This window comes from Stenella coeruleoalba (genome assembly GCF_951394435.1).
Source record: "Stenella coeruleoalba genome assembly, chromosome: 14".
In the NCBI taxonomy this organism is placed as follows: Eukaryota; Metazoa; Chordata; class Mammalia; order Artiodactyla; family Delphinidae; genus Stenella; species Stenella coeruleoalba.
Genome location: NC_137160.1, coordinates 83,326,171 through 83,343,196, shown reverse-complemented (window position 1 = coordinate 83,343,196; position 17,026 = coordinate 83,326,171). Strand labels below are relative to the sequence as shown.

The 17,026-nt window shown below is 45.3% G+C and overlaps 1 protein-coding gene across 3 annotated transcripts; it reads right to left on the bottom strand.

The window, feature by feature from the left end:
• Nucleotides 1-2: 2 nt before the first annotated feature.
• SNRNP35 (small nuclear ribonucleoprotein U11/U12 subunit 35) lies at nt 3-8,283 on the bottom strand. Of its 3 annotated transcripts, none has more exons than XM_079942671.1 (2): nt 7,922-8,283; nt 3-3,121 (listed from the first exon to the last, which is right to left on the bottom strand). In XM_079942671.1, exon 2 carries the CDS (start codon nt 3,116-3,118, stop codon nt 2,378-2,380), a length of 741 nt encoding a protein of 246 aa, XP_079798797.1. In that variant the 5' UTR covers nt 3,119-3,121; nt 7,922-8,283; the 3' UTR covers nt 3-2,377. The 3 variants fall into 3 exon arrangements, with proteins under 3 accessions (XP_079798797.1, XP_079798798.1, XP_079798799.1); XM_079942672.1 differs by having other exon boundaries at nt 3-3,269; nt 7,922-7,999; XM_079942673.1 differs by lacking the exon at nt 7,922-8,283 and adding an exon at nt 7,852-7,907.
• Nucleotides 8,284-17,026: the final 8,743 nt, after the last annotated feature.

The following is a 17,026-nucleotide window of genomic DNA, read 5'->3' as shown; positions in this document are numbered from 1 at the left end:
ATTCTCAGAGAGTATAAAAGCATGTGTGCTGAGGAATCCCCCTCCCCGCGTCACCTTTGGTTGTCTTCCCCCTGGGGTGACCAGTGTTGGTAGTTTCCTGGGTGTCTTTCCTGAAGTAATTTATAAATATACATGCAATCATGTAAAAAAATACAGATATATTTCTGTTCTCTTTCTACATAAATGGCAGCGTGTTATACACATGCTATCCCATACCTTTCTTTCCTTAGAATACCCTGGACATGACTTCACACCAGTATAAAAGACAGTGGGTCTCAACCAGGGGTGATTTTGGCCCCCAGGGATATTTGGCACTCACTGGAGACATTTTTGGTTGTCGCAACTGGGTGGGTGCTACTGTCATCCAGTAGGCCCCAGGGACGCTGCTAAATATCCTACAATGCATAGGACGGCGCCCGATACCAAAGAGTTTTCCAGCCCCAAATGTCAATAGTGCCAAGACTGAGGAACCCTGGTCGACCATCGAGTGTAATTTGTTCATGTTTGTCCAGGCCCCACTGGTGGACAGGTAGCTTCCAATCTTTCTAAAACAGCGCTGCACACTCACACACGTGCATCAGTCTGCAGAATGAACTAGCAGCAGAATTGCCGGTCGGAGGGTATCCGCCTTTGCCATGTTGACAACTACAGTCCCTGACGGGGGGGGGGGGGGGAGTTCTACTAATTTTTTTTTTTTTTTTTAGTTACCAGGGCCATTGTAAGACTAAGCCCAAATGTCCAGGGGTGGAGACTGAATGTGCCTATTTTTTCCATCCATCGGTATTCTGGTACTCAGGGTTGATAGCCGCCAGCTTAGACTCTGTGAACACTACGTAAACACTGCTGCCCCTGTGTGTGTTTCTTCTGAAGCCGTCTCATGACTCAGCTTCCCTGATGTGGAGCAGCTTGTTTACCTAATGTACCTACCAACTCTAGCTCATAACACACGTTGTAAATGAAACATGGGTGAAATCATAAAGGTGTTCCTGCAAGGCGGTCTTCTGAGATTTGGGAGAAGAGTGAAATTCTGCACTGGAAATTTACAAAGGAAAGAGCATATTCTCCTAAAACAGTTCTAACAGCTGATAGCACTTTTAAGATATCGTAGGTCCCCTATGTAACGATGAGATTCATACTCCTGATGCAAAAACCTAGTAATGAATGTGTGAGTCTTGCTACTAAATCAGACATTTACTTTACATGAGACATCCTGAATTTTAAGAACCTGAACTTTCAAAGACACAGCCATGGATAAAAGAAAAAGGTTGAATGTCACTTTCTTGAAAAATCACATGAACAGTATGGTACTTATTCAAAGCTCTCAGAAGTTCAGGTCAATATATCCAGTTTCAAACAAACCAGAGGCTGGATGATCAAGAGAGAAAAGGCAAATCAGTCCATCGGAACCAGCTACTAACCTTTCATTGATTTCATTTTCATTTCACTCTCACTTCTTTTGAACTTTCTCTTTTCCAAGGGCTGGAGGATTACCACAGACCACAGCCCCAAAGCCCTGCAACTCTGGGTTTTCATTTTAAATGCCAGCCACCCCGCCAAAAAGAGAAAAGGAAAAAAGGTAGTCAGCATTTGGCTCGAGAATGGAGTTATATTTGTTCAAGAGAAGCTGGTTGCTGACCCAGATCACTGCTAAGACTGGCTTTTGGTACTAAGTCTGGACATTCTCCTTGGATTCATTTTTCTAACCCATTTTTATTTCACTGCAGCAAACCCTGCACTATGGACATAAAGGTGGAAAACACACAACTTAGATTCTGACCAGACTTGGGTTCCCAGGAGTCACAGATCAATGCAAATGGTTTTCAGTCATCACCTCTTTCTGCCAAGCCCTCAAAATGGCCATTTCCAATAGATGGGAGAAAAAGCAAATTCCGTACTGCCAAATTAAATGAGTCGTGGCTCCTTACATAGGTCTTTCTGTACAGATGCTGGTGACTGCAAAATTGTTTCTCAAGCTTATCAAATAATGGGTCCTTACAACTATAAGATGAAGGGAGTTCCCTGGTGGTCCAATGGTTAGGACTCTGCACTTTCACTACTGAGGGTGCAGGTTCAATCCCTGGTCAGGGAAGTAAGATCCCACAAACCGCCCATGAGCCCCAAAAAACAAAAACAAAAACTATAAGATGAAGAAGAGAAAATTCAAAGTATCAGCGTGTTCATCTTGAACCTGCATTCCAGAGTCGAAAGAAAACGTACCCAACCCCATTATCATTAGTAAGTTTCTTCTGTTTTGTTTTTGTTTTCATCAGTAAGTTCTATTCAACCACTGGACTTGGATTCTGTATACAAGCAGTGCAGGTCTCCCTGCGCTTTTACTGGTCGGGTACCTTCGTTTGGGTTTGGCAGGGGATGGAGTCTACTTACTTCTGTCCCTCTTCTCCCTCCCCTTGACCCTGTCATCTCTGAAGTCCCTCTCTCTGTCCCAGTCACCTTCTGGCCACACCCTAGTTGATTCTTTTTCCTGCCACCTCTTCTCCCGGCCCCTGTCATGGTCCCGATCCCTCGTCCTGGAGTCCCAGTGTCTTTCTCGGGATCGAGATCGCTCCCTTCTCTCCCTCTTTCCCTCTCGAAACTGGTCGCTTTTAACAACTGGCAGATTAATGGGTTTTCGGAAAGGCCGATCCCGCCCCCCAAATCTCAGCTGCCCAGATTCCTTTTTCCCCCCCAGGCCTCCTCCAAGTCGCCGAGGAATCCACCCTTTGAGAGTCCTTTCCAGTTCATAGTCCACAAATATCTCGTGTTGGTCAATAACCAGGCCGTCGGCGTCCCGGTAAGCTTTGAGCAGAGAACGCTCCTCTTTGTATTCGATGAAGGCGTAGCCCTTCGAAAAGCCCGTGACCAAGTCCCTCACCAGCCGAAGCCGCCGGATGTCCCCATAGCGGGAAAATACTTCCTTTAACTTCTCCTCTTTGGTCTGCAGGTTTAGTCTCGCCACAAACAGGGTGAGGAGGGGGTCTCCTGTGACGCCTTTGTTGGGGGCATATCGTGCCAGCATCGCCCTCCAGACAGCTCGATCATGTGGGTCCTCGTCGGTGCCATCAATGCTGCCAGCTTTAAGCGGGTCATACTCCCTGGCGATGGGCATCCAATCGTTCATGTTCTAAGGAGAAGCACGGCAAGCGTTTATGCAGCATCTACTGTGAGCTACGCATTCAATCCTTCCAACAACCCCATGAAGTAGATACTGCTTTTCGCCCCTTCTTCCAACAGGGAAGGAAGAGGGTTTTTCAGACGCTGTGGCCTCCCAGCTAGAAGGCAGGGGAGACAGTATCAGAGCCAGGCAGTGGGGCTCCAGAATGCTCGCACGCACTCCTCCACCAACCCTCCCCGGAAGGAGCAGAGGGCAACGTGCCTGAGTTTGCTGCATACGTGTATCATCCAGCTTAGCCACGGTAGGGCGCACACGAACTGTTATAACGTGGCAACACGGATCAAAATCCAGAATCAAAACCCAGGCTCACCTTTCAGAGACTTTAAAATGGTCAGAGGGAAACCAGCCTGGGAACTTCTGTGGAAAAGGGCATCTTAAAAAACTCTTTATGGGAGTTCCCTGGCGGTCCAGGGGTTAGGACTCGGCACTTTCACTGCCGGGCCCCGGGTTCAATCCCTGGTTGGGGAACTAGGATCCCGCAAGCCACACGGCTCGGCCAAATATATATACATATATAATGATAATAATAACATTAATAAAAATTAAAAACCCTTTACTACCAAGAGTTTCAAACACATACCAGTGTAGACAATGGCATAACCTTCCATGAATTTCTCACCCGGCTCCAACCATGACCAACACCTGGCCTGTCTTATTTCATCTGTGCTCCCCACATTCCCGCTCCCAGATTTTTTTTTTTAATTTTTAAATATTTATTTATTTATTTATTTAGGCTGCACTGGATCTTTAGTTACGGCACGCAGGATCTTCGTTTCATTATGCAGGATCCTTAGTTGCAGCATGCGGGACTTCTTAGTTGCGGCATGTGGGATCTAGTTCCCCAACCAGGGATTGAACCCGGGCCCCCTGCATTGGGAGTGCGGTGTCTTACCCGCTGGACCACCAGGGGAGTCCCTCCCAGATTATTCTGATAAGGACTTTTTAAAAAAACAAAACTGCATGGGAAAATGGTGCTCTGAATGCAGCCTTTTGCATCTGTCAGTAAACAGGGAGCAAAGCCAAAATGACAGTGACCCAGCCGCAGGCTCTTTAGTTCAAAAGGAAGATGGGGGACTTCCCTGGTGGCACAGTGGTTAGGAATCCACCTGCCAATGCAGGGGACACAGGTTCGATGCCTGGTCCAGGAAGATCCCACATACTACGGGGCGGCCAAGCCCGCATGCCATAACACTGAGCCCACGCACTCTAGGGCCTGCGTGCTGCAACTACTGAGCCCGCGTGCTGCAACTACTGAAGCCTGCGTGCCTAGAGCCCGTGCTCCACAACAAGAGACGCCACTGCAATGAGAGGCCCACGCACTGCAACGAAGAGTGGCCCCCACTCGCTGCAACTAGAGAAAGCATGTGTGCAGCAACGAAGGCCCAATGCAGCCAAAAAATATATATAAATAAATAAAAAGAAACTTTATATAAAAAAAAAGGAAGATGGGATTTCTTCCCACTTCCCTAGCTCATAATCCATTTATGCTTTGGAGCTTGAGAACTGATTGCAATGGTAATTTTAGTTCAGCAAGCACACTGCAACTGTCATTCATTCCGATAGAAGATCTATGTTTGTTTGAAAGAGGGTGGGTAAGTTTAAGTCTGACACATGATAATTGATTCATGTGAATTTGCTGGAATAATTCGGTGCTTGCCAACATTTCAGACCCTGCTGGTAATCATGTGACTACCTCTGTAAAGCTTTAGAGCCAAGGCTGAAATATGTTCCTTAAAAACCAGGGCTCTGTCAAATATATCTGGTGATCTTTATTCCTAACAGCATCTTTCCATGATATTTATTAAAATGGTATCTATAGTTTTCCCCCCGTCTCTCAAATTTTCCTCAAGGATCTTTTTTGGTTTTGCTCTTCAGTTTATGGGTTATGTAGGGGGAGTGATCACAGTGGAATTTCTTTTCCCAGTAAAAAAAGTAAAACACCTACAGAATAAAACCCGAAGTCAATGAACTCAAGAATTCTGACTCTCACTTAGCCTCTCCTCATATTCCATTGCAGAACCTATTCTCCCCAGGACTGCTCCTCATTCCTTGAACGTGCCCTAATCCCCTAGCTCTGTGTCTTTCCTGGTGCAATTTCCTCTGCTGGGACTATTCCCTTCCTTTCCACCTCCCACATCTCCACTTGTGGAAATTCTACTGGTCCTTCAAGTCCAGCTTCCAGCCTCTTCCCCATGAAGCAAATCCGTTGGTCCCACAGCTCATGGTACCTCTTCTGTCATACTGATCACGTTTTGCCCAACACACAATAAACACTCTTCACAATAAACACTCTTCAACCCAGTGTCTCCAGATCCTAGGACACTTCCTGATAAATGCTGGGGAACTGAACCAACTCCAAACAAAATTCACTGAACTTATTTTGGTCCAAATCAGACAAAAAGGACCACTTCATTGAAAACTGAAAGGCAGGGACTTCCCTGGTGGCACAGTGGTTACGAATCCGCCTGCCAATGCAGGGGACACGGGTTTGATCCCTGGTCCAGGAAGATCCCACATGCTGCAGAGCAACTAAGCCCGTGCGCCACAACTACGGAGCCTGAGCTCTAGAGCCCACGAGCCACAACTACTGAAGCCCATGTGCCTAGAGCCCGTGCTCCGCAACAAGAGAAGCCACCGCAATGAGAAGCCCGTGCACCGCAGCAATGAAGAGCAGCCCCCGCTCGCCCAACTAGAGAAAGCCCACGAGCAGCAACGAAGACCCAACGCAGCCAAAAAATTAATTAATTATTTTAAAAAAGAAAGAAAGAAAATTGAGAGGCAGGACATTACACCATCTGCCACCAAATTGTAAAAGGAGGACATATATGCGTCTCATCATTAACAAGCAACTTTGGAGAAGACACCTCTCTGGTATCCTTATCAGTAAAAGGATGATAAACAACTAGAACAAGGGAAGGAGCAGGAGAAGAGTGAGACGCTTTTGGTCTGGTCTGGGCTCTGCCTCTAACTCACTTTGTGTCTTTTGTCTATTATGGCTGTAATTTCTCCACATGGGGTAAAAAAAGAGAGAGAGATCACTGTGTTGTTTGGATCTCTGCTCTGGTATTCTCTAAATGGACCTAAAATTCTTAAGATTCTAATCGTACTATCGCAAGGTTCCAGGAAAAACAAACAAACAAAAAAGAGACCATCATATAGTTAACCTGTATTGAACACTTAGGAGGTGCCAGGCACTGTGCTAAGCACTTAACTCCCCTCACCTCTCAACAACACCGGGACACACCCACTTCTATTATTGCCATTTCAGATGCCAAAGGTGAGATGCAAAAAGATTGTCTCTTGTCCCAAATCACAGAAGTAGCCCAGAGGGGGAGTTAGAACCAAGGGCTTTTATTGACTCCAGAGCTTGAGCTCTTAACTCTTTCCTTAGATAGCTGTCATAAAATATAAAGCTTGAGATGGGGATAGGACAAAGCAGGCCACGTCTGGGTATCTGAGGCTGACAGCCCCCTCGCATGCAAGTGGGAAAGGAACCCGTCCCCATTCCACAGGAAAAGGTCACAAAGAACCACCAAATAAAGCTGACATTGCTGTACACAGTCAGAGCTCCTGTTCAAAGCTTTAAGAGTTCCTCAAATTAAACTCCGGAAAAAAATTACAAAGGGATAGAAGATGAGTTTCCGGTTTTCTCCCTCACCTGCATGCTCCTATCAATACTCAATACCAAGAGAAGAGCGGGCTTCACAGCTTCTCGTTAATCTTTCTAGGTGTATTTCCTCCGTTGCAACATTGCATTGAGATTTTCTACCACCATCTCTCTGGATGTTTAGATTCTCGTCATTACTTCATAAACGGAGATGGGATGTGAGAGATGAATCGTCGGGGGTGGAGGTGAGTGGGGAAATGAACTATTAAAGACAGAAGTGTGGAAATTGAAAAAGCACTGGATTGGGAGTCAGAACACCCAGGTGTGAGACCTAGTGTTAGCTTCGGCAAAATTTAAATCACCTGTTAAATGCTGCTAAGTGCCTCTTCACCGTGTTTTTTTGTGAAGGTGAGAGAAGGTAGTGTCTTTGAAAGCGCTTTCTAATTATAAATTATTATACAAATAAAAGCTATTCTTGGGCTTCCCTGGTGGCGCAGTGGCTGGGAGTCCGCCTGCCGATGCAGGGGATGCGGGTTTGTGCCCCCGTCCGGGAAGCTCCCACATGCCGCAGAGCGGCTGGGCTCGTGAGCCATGGCCGCTGAGCCTGCGCGTCCGGAGCCTGTGCTCCGCAACGGGAGAGGCCACAGCAGTGAGAGGCCCGCGTACCACAAAAAAAAAAAAAAAAAAAAAAAAGCTATTCTTAAGCAAACAAACAAAGCACTCGTCCCCAGGCTGAGCCTGCAGAACGGAACAACCGGCGCTTCCCACCAGGTGGGAAGCAAACTGAAGGCTGGCGCCCAGAGCCGTCCGAGCACGCGCAGTGAGGCCGTGGACGCTAACGCGGAAGTCTCCGTGAAAAAGTCTATACTTCCGATCCGCCCCCCCGCCCCGCAGCGCCTCCGTCTCGGCCGCCGGCCCTCAGGGCTGCCTTCCCCAGCCCGTCACCATCTGAGGGGGCACAGGACGGAAGGGGCCATCCTACCAACCCAGCTGTCGCCCCCGCTCCCGGCAACCCCAAAAGGTCCCCCTTTGCCCGCTTTCAACATGGCGGCCCACGCACGCGCCGACATACCGTCCAGGCCGAATTCCCTCGTCCTTCTCGCCAGGGTGGGCCCTACTCCCACCAAACCGCTCCCGCTCACCTCAGCAAGGATCGGGCTTCCTTTCCCACGGGGCCAGGTGCCGAGCTCGAAGCGACGGAAGATTCTTCCTCCTTGACTGACAGGACCTTTACATCGGAAGTAGCAGATTCGTCACGGGCCCTGTTTCCGTTTTTGCTTTTATTTTAACAAATCTAATCACATGCCTTGAGCATCGACTGCATATCGTCTCCGAAGAGAATGAACTTTCTGTTTCTGTAAAATTTTTCACGAAGACAGAAACTGCTAAATTGAACAAAAGTTGAAAGACGATCGAATGTGCAGCTAGTTGTCTGGGAGCCGCTGGATTTCTCTCCGTAGCAAGGAGGTGTTTCAGCGCGATGGGAGTTTTGGTTCTTAGGCTCGCTTTGAGAATTTGATTAATATTGTGGGGTTTATTTACTCAGAAAATGCGTATGCCGGTTCACAAGGAAACTTTGTACGTATGTTTTGCCAGAGTTTTTTAACCCGTAAATTTAACACGTTCGCTTTCCACACAAGCAAAACAGTTCTTCACAGTTTGGAGAGGTTACTTAAGAATCGCGTGGAAGCTGGTTTAAGTGCCGTTTCCTGGGCCCCGCAGGGAATCAGTGAATTCAGAACCGCTGAATGAACCTCAAAATGACTCTTTGAGGACCCCTGACCTTTAGAGTCACGGTTAAGAAGCCCAGATTTAAAACCTAAGCGTGGGAGGGAGAGGGGAGAACCGTGTGGTCAGTAAATCTGTGTAGAACGGGTAGATGTATGCATTCAGATTATGCTGTGTTTCTTTTTTGTTAGGTCAAAATATTCGGGTAGATTACGACTTGTGGTACAACTTGAAATGTCTTGAGACAGTTGTGCTTTTCATGATGAGTCTCGTGATTTCTTCAGCCACTCATTTTCTGATTAATTCTTACAAGTGGGTCATTTCTGCGAACAGCTGATCTCATTTTGATTCCAGTCCTATTCTTAGAAGGTAAGCCAATGACCAGCTACTAAGGATGTATTACTGCTACCTAGTTTTTATCAAATCTTTATTATGTAGGTGAAGCATAGGTTCTGAATATCTATAGCTTTCTTTAAAGTACGTTCTCTTGAAATATATTAATAAAATGTATTGAGTAAAAAAGTGAGCAATATCTATAGTTTAAAATTTCATATTGGGCTTCCCTGGTGGCGCAGCTGTTGGGAGTCCGCCTGCCGATGCAGGGGACGCGGGTTCGTGCACCGGTCTGGGAAGATCCCACGTGCCGCGGAGCGGCTGGGCCCGTGAGCCATGGCCGCTGAGCCTGCGCGTCCGGAGCCTGTGCTCCGCGACGGGAGAGGCCACGGCAGTGAGAGGCCCGCGTACCACAAAAAAAAAAAAAAAAAAAAAAAAATTCATATTTAGCACTTCCCTGGTGGCGCAGTGGTTAAGAATCCACCTGCCAATGCAGGGAACACTGGTTCGATCCCTGGTCCAGGAAGATCCCACATGCCGCAGAGCAACTAAGCCCGTGCACCACAACTACGGAGCCTGCGCTCTAGAGCCCGCGAGTCACAATTACTGAGCCCGTGTGCCACAACTACTGAAGCCTGGGCGCCTAGAGCCCGTGCTCCGCAACAAGAGACGCCACTGTTTGAAGCCCACGCACCGCAACTAAGAGTAGCCCCCCTCACGGCAACTAGAGAAAGCCCGCGCTCAACAACGAAGACCCAGTGCAGCCAAAAATAAATAAACATATTAAAAAATTAATTAATTAATTAAATTTAAAAAAGAAATATTGTGGTCCCAGTATCTCTGCTCTGCTGGCTTACCAACGGAAGGCTTCTGGGAAAAGTGCATCCACAGCACGAATGCTGCTGCAGAGTCTGAAGGTGCTGCAGACATCTTTTAATATGCTTGGTGGCCTCTTGAAGGGTCATCTGACAGGCATCTCCACGGCTGCCACATCTATATAATTAAAGTTTAATTATATACAAAATTACTTATATAACAAAATACTTTATAAACCAAGCAGAAGATCTGAAGGGCAACGTGAGCAACCCTACTACAGATTTCTATAGAAGTTTCATATTAATACAATCTTTTTTTCCTTTTTCCGGTTTTATTGACATACAGCACTATATAAGTTTAAGGTGGCTTACATACATCATGATATGATTACCACAGTAAGTTTAGTGAGCCTCTGTCATCTCGTAAGGATACAAAATAAAAGAAATAGAAAAAAAATTTTTTTCCCATACAGCAGTGTTAAAAAGATATTAATCATATCATACATTACATCCCTAGTACTAATTTATAACTGGAAATAAGTACCTTTTGACTGCTTCCGTCCAATTCCCCCACCCCCAGGCCTCACCTCTGGGAACCACAAATCTGATTTCTTTTTCTATGTGTTTGTTTGTTTGTTTGTTTTGAAGTATAACTGACCTACAACACTATGTTAGCTCCTGGTGCACAATATTATGATTTGATATTTCTGTACCTTTCAAACTGATCACCACCACACTAATACCATCTTAAAACAAACATTTAAAAAAACAAACAAACATTTAGCATCACCTGCCAGACACTGGGCTAAGCTCACTTCACTCTCTCAACAGCTCATTGCAGAGTGTATTGTTACCTTCCTGGGTGGAACAGAGCTGGCCTGGAGAGTAGGGTGGAGGACATTAGTCCCTTGGCCGTAGTCTCCTTTAATGCTTCCCCCACCCACCTACACCACCTCCCCACACACACACCCCACCCTCCCACTCATCACCCCGAATAAACATTTCACCTAAGTTTAAAAAAAAAAAAGTGTGCTGTTATGCAAACACCGACTGAAAACAAGTGCTCTGGGCACCACCCTTCCTGCAACCAAATTCTTTTCTAAAGACTTTCAGCTCCTAGAGCTGAAGTCACTGATCCAGGATTGCAGGCATTTAAGCCAAAAGAGAACAGGAAGAAAGACATACTGAATGTACCACTCAGGAAATTAATGGTGCCACCAGTATTCAGAAGAGCATGAGACCTACTCTGCTTGATGTACCAAAATAGGACCACCAGATATTTGCTAATGGAACTTTCCTATGGGTGGAATTAACCCCCAAACACTTATGGTTCCATTTTTATGAAGCATGACCCACCCACTACTTTTGTTTCCCACGTCATGTTTTCCTTTGCTTAACAGTGAGTTGGGCGATACCTTACTTTATGCTCTTTTTTTTTTTTTTTTTTTTTTTTTTTGTGGTACGCGGGCCTCTCACTGCTGTGGCCTCTCCCGTTGCGGAGCACAGGCTCCGGACGCGCAGGCTCAACGGCCATGGCTCACGGGCCCAGCCGCTCCGCGGCATGTGGGATCTTCCCGGACCGGGGCTCGAACCCGTGTCCCCTGCATCGGTAGGCGGACTCTCAACCACTGTGCCAGCAGGGAAGCCCCACTTGGACTTTTTAAAAAGCTTTGTTGTAGACATATTCTATGTGTGTTACTGATCCAGCTTTTCATATCTTGTACCCAAATAATCATATGAACTTGGGGAGTTTCTCATACTTCATATTCTGGAGATAAAGTAGTTTATAATAGGCATAGTAATAATAATAGCCAACATGTATTGAGCACTTACCGTGTGCCAGACGCTGTTCTAAAGCATTTCACGACAATCTTATAAAGTGGCTTCTATCCTTACCCCCATTTGACAGCTGGGAAGACTGAGCCCCAGAGAAGTAATTTCCTTGCCTAAGATCACACAGCTTGCAAGTGACAGAGCCAATCAAGATTTGAACAGTTGTGGTCTGGTCTAGAATCCACCTTGAACACTGTGGTAGCACTCATACTTTTTCAAATTTCAGGGTGCATGTGCATCAGAATTACCTAGAGGGCTTGTTAAAACACAGATTGGGGCTTCCCTGGTGGTGCAGTGGTTGAGAGTCCGCCTGCCGATGCAGGGGACACGGGTTCGTGCCCTGGTCCGGGAAGATCCCACATGCCGCGGAGCGGCTGGGCCCGTGAGCCATGGCCGTTGAGCCTGCGCGTCCGGAGCCTGTGCTCCGCAACGGGAGAGGCCACAGCAGTGAGAGGCCCGCGTACCGCAAAAAAAAAAAAAAAAACAGATTGCTGGGGCCCACCCCTAAAGTTTCTGATTCAGTGGGTTAAGAATTTGCATTTCTGAAAAGTTTCCAGGTGATGCTTATGCTGCTGGTCTCGGAAACACACTTTAAGAACCTCTGCTGGGTGAAAAAAGAAACCGGCCCCAAATGGAATCACTTGTGCTAAGCCCTTAATATATAACTTCAATTTCAGCCTCTCCCAGGGGTGGAATTTTAAACCAATCAATCTGGAATTTCCTGATCATCCCTAGTGAGGTAATCTGCTTGATGGACTCCCCACCTTTACCCCCAAGGGAAGGCGACCTTACCTGAAATAATCCTTTTTTTGTTTATGACTTCCTTGTCTTATCCCCCTTTTCTGCCTTTAAAAACCTTCCATTTGTACAGCTCCTCTGAAGCTCTTTTCTACTTGCTAGATGAGATGCTGCCCAATTCATGAATCGTCAAATAAAGCCAAGGAGGTCTTCAAATATACTCAGTTGAATTTTTTTTTTTTATATTTATTTAGGGGCTTCCCTAGTGCAGTGGTTAAGAATCTGCCTGCCAATGCAGGGGACACGGGTTTGAGCCCTGTTCTGGGGAGATCCCACATGCCGCAAACCACCTAAACCCATGCGCCACAACTACTGAGCCTGCACTCTAGAGCCCACAAGCCACAACTACTGAGCCCGCGCGCCTAGAGCCCATGCTCCTTAACAAGAGGAGCCACCGCAATGAGAAGCCTGAGCACCGCAAGGAAGAGCAGCCCCGCTCGCCGCAACTAGAGAAAGCCCACGCGCAGCAACAAAGACCCAGTGCAGACAAAACTAAAATAAATAAATTTAAAATATTTATTTATTATTTTTTGTAATTTAGTCTGCTCCAGGTCTTAGTTGTGGCTCACGGGATCTTCATTGTGGCATGTGGGATCTTTAGTTGCGGCATGCAGACTTCTTACTTGCGGCATGCATGCGGGATCTAGTTCCCCGACCAGGGATCGAATCCAGGCCCCCGGCACTGGGAGCATGGAGTCTTACCCACTGGACCACCAGGGAAGTCCCGAATTTTGTTTTTTAACAGCTGTAATTCAGAATTGTTTTCATAATTTCCCAACGGAGAGAGAAGGGTCATGATTACCAACAGATTGTCCAATTCTATGAGGGATCTAAGAGTTAAGATCATTAACACTTGATAATAACAACCAGTGTCCATTGATGCTTATGATGTGCTGGACACTGGATGAGGCACTTTTCACAAATTATCTCGTCTAATCCTCACACCAGTTTTGGGGAATACTTTTATTTTTCCAAGTTGACTGTAGAAAATGGGGATTTGGAGATTAGAGAATTTGATCAAATTTATGTACCAGGAAGTAACAATTGTGAGGTTCAAGTCAAAACTATTTAACTCCACAGTCCTGTTGGCTACTACTTTACAGTCCTGGCACATAGTAGGTGCTCAGTAAATAAGTTGTCAAATGAATGAACAAAAGAATCTTTTTTTTTATATCAAAATCCTAGTTACTCAATGGAAGACACTTTGACTTTTTTAAAGTGCGATTTACCAGGTTTCACTGTGTAACAAAGAAGGAAGGAAGATATGGTGCCTTAGAGGATCAATTTCTAGAGAAATTTCAAGGCAGAAGGAACTTTTGAAAAGGACAGTGGTGCAGAAGAGATTCATACCAGCAGTGGTGGCTGGGGATCCTGATGGTAAAAAATAAATGCAGCAACGTTAAATTCTTTCTGATAAGCATTGCTCTGCGAAGGCTACATTCCAACAATGATGTTCGGTGGTTTTTAGTCTATTCACAGAGTTGTGCAACCATCACCACAATCTAATTTTAGAACATTTTCATCACCCCAAAAAGAAGCCCTGTCTGCATTAGCACGTACTCCCCCTCCCCCTCCCCCAGCTCTAGACAACCACTAATCTACTTTCTATCTCTATGGATATGCTGTTGTGCACATTTCATATAAATGGAATCATACAATAGGTGGCCTTTGTGGCTGGCTTCTTTCACTCAGTAAAATGTTTTCAAGATTCATCCACATTGTAGCATCTGTCAGTGCTTCATTCCTTATCTCCTTACCAGCACTTTACTGAGGTATAATTTACCTAAAGGAAATACACAGTGTTAAGCATACAGTTCCGCAATATTTCACCTATGTATGTACTCATGTGACCTTCACCAAGATCAAGATGTAGCACATTTTCATCACCCCATAGAGTTTCCTCACATGTTAAAAGAAAGAAAACTGGTAAAGTACACATAAGATAAAATTTATTTTACAACCTTAACCATTTTTAAGTGTACAGTTCAGTAGTGTTAAGTACATTCATATTGTTGTGCAACCAAACTCCAAACCTTTTCACCCTACAGAACTGATACTCTATACCCGCTAAACAACAACCCTCCATTCCCCCCTCCCCCCAGCCCCGGCAACCACCATTCTACTTTCTGTTTCTATGAGTTTGTACACTAGATATCTCATATAAATGAAATCATATAGTATTTATCTTTTGGTGACTGGCTTAATTTCACTTAGCATAATGTTCTCAAGGTTCATCGATGTTGTGGCATGCGTCAGAATTTCCTTCCTTTTTAAGGCTGATTAATATTCCATTGTATGTATACACCACATTTTTTTAATCCATTCATCTGTGGACGGACATTTGGGTAACTTCCACCTTTTGGCTATTGTGAATAATGCTACTATGAACATGAGTGTGCAAATATCTCTTTGACACCCTGCTTTCAATTCTTTTGGATATGTACCCCAAAGTGGTATTGCTGGATCATATGATAATTCTATTTTTCATTTTATTTATTTTTTTCTTCTTCTTCTTATTTTTTTATACAGCAGGTTCTTATTAGTCATCCATTTTATACACATCAGTGTATCCATGTCAATCCCAATCGCCCAATTCATCACACCACCCCCACCCCCACACCGCTTTCCCCCCGTGGTGTCCATACGTTTGTTCTCTACGTCTGTGTCTCAATTTCTGCTCTGCAGGGACTTCCCTGGCAGTCCAGTGGTTAAGACTCTGCACTTCCACTGCAGGGGACGCAGGTTTGATCCCTGGTTGGGAAACTGAGATCCCACATGCTGTAAAGTGTGGCCAAAAAGAAAAAGAAATGCAATTGATATTTTATATTGATCTTGTATGCTGCAATCTTGAGCTCATTTATTAGCTCTAGTAGTTTTTTTGTGGATTCTGCAGCCTGTTAATATGGTGGATTACATAGATTGATTTTTTGTTAGTATTTATTTATTTATTTATTTTTGGCTGCATCGGGTCTTGGTTGCAGCTGCGGGATTTTTTTTTTTTTTTTTTTTTTTTATGGCTGTGTTGGGTCTTCGTTGCTGTGCGCGGGCTTTCTCTAGTTGCGGTGAGCAGAGGCTACTCTTCGTCGCAGTGCGTGGGCTTCTCATTTCGGTGGCTTCTCTTGTTGCGGAGCACGGGCTCTAGGCACGCAGGCTTCAGTAGTTGTGGCTCGCGGGCTCAGTAGTTGTGGCTCATGGGCTCTAGAGTGCAGGCTCAGTAGTTGTGGCTTAGTTGCTCCGCGGCATATGGGATCTTCCCCGACCAGGGCTCAAACCCGTGTCTCCTGCATTGGCAGGCGGATTCTTAACCACTGCGCCACCAAGGAAGTCCCTAATTTATTTATTTTTTACTTTTTTGGCTGCATCGGGTCTTAGTTGTGGCACATGGGATCTTCGCTGAGGCATGCGGGAGCTTTTGTTGCAGTGCACAGGCTTCTCTCTAGTTGTGGTGTGCGGGTTTTCTCTCTCTAGTTGTGGTGCTCCGGCTCCAGAGCGCGTGAGCTCTGTAGTTTCCGGCACGCGGGCTCTCTCGTTGAGGCGCGCGAGCTCAATAACTGTGGCGCGCGGGCTCAGTTCCCCGACCAGGAATCGAACCCACGTCCCCTGCATTGGAAGGTGGATTCTTTACCACTGGACCACCAAGGAAGTCCCAAAAGATAATTTTACTTAAGTCAAATTGAGGATTATAACCCAAGAGACAGACTCTCAGAAGCTCTGCCTATTAGAAGTCAAAGACACAGTCATAAGCCTTTTTGAGACAAAGGATCATACATCAAAATGACATACAGACATTTTACATAAACTTCACCAAAGATACAGAGTCCAGGTAAGCAAGCAATTAAGTCACCATGACTCCCTACAGAGTTTGGAAAGAGTGCTCATCTTTTAAGCGGTTACATTGCTAACCTCAGAAGAAAGGGAAAAAAAAGTTGACCTTCGTGGTCAAGCAGGCATTCCCACCTTTGAGGAGGTCTGGTTAATGTATAATGCAAATGTACATTGCACATGAGAGAGGGAGGGAGGAGGCCCAAATGTACAGAGAGAGAATTTTATGTTTACATTTTCTTGTCCTGCCTTAAAATATAAATTTTATTTCATCAATGTAGTCCAGTTTATCTATTTTTTCTTTTGTTTCTTTTTCCGTGTTTTTTAAAAACTCATTGCCAAATCCATTGACATAAAGCTTTTCCACTATGTTTTCTTAGAGTTTTGTAGCTTTAGGCCTTTGATCCATTCTGAGTTAATTTTTGTATATGGTGTAAGGTAAGGTACGTCACACTTTTGCATGTGGGTATCCAATTTTCCCAACACCATTTGTTGAAAAAACTATCCTTTCCCCAATGAACAGTCTTGGCACCCTTGTTGAAAATAATTTGACCGTGTTTTGTGAGGGTTTCTTTCTGGACCCTCTATTCCTTCATTCCTTTTTATGAGTGAATAATAGTCCATTGTATGGATATGCCATATTATACTTATGGTAAGCCTAATATTTCTCCATATTTAATCACAGGGTGTCGTCAGGTCTGTGACTAATGGATTACTGAGCCCTTGCCCGGGGCCTTGTTTGATCATTAAAACATTGTACCATTGTACCATCTGAAATTAGTGTCTGTTTTGTTTGTTTGCTTTTTGTTTGTTTGTTTTATCCTTGTCCACTCTCCATTTTGACTCCACAGCTTCACTGTGGAGAAAATCTGGTACACCTACCACGAAGAAAACTGCCAATACGTTCCTGGGAAAGAC

Coding starts and splice junctions, on each gene's coding strand:
- SNRNP35 (XM_079942671.1), bottom strand. CDS start 3,118: ATGAACGATTGGATGCCCATCGCCAGGGAGTATGACCCGCTTAAAGCT.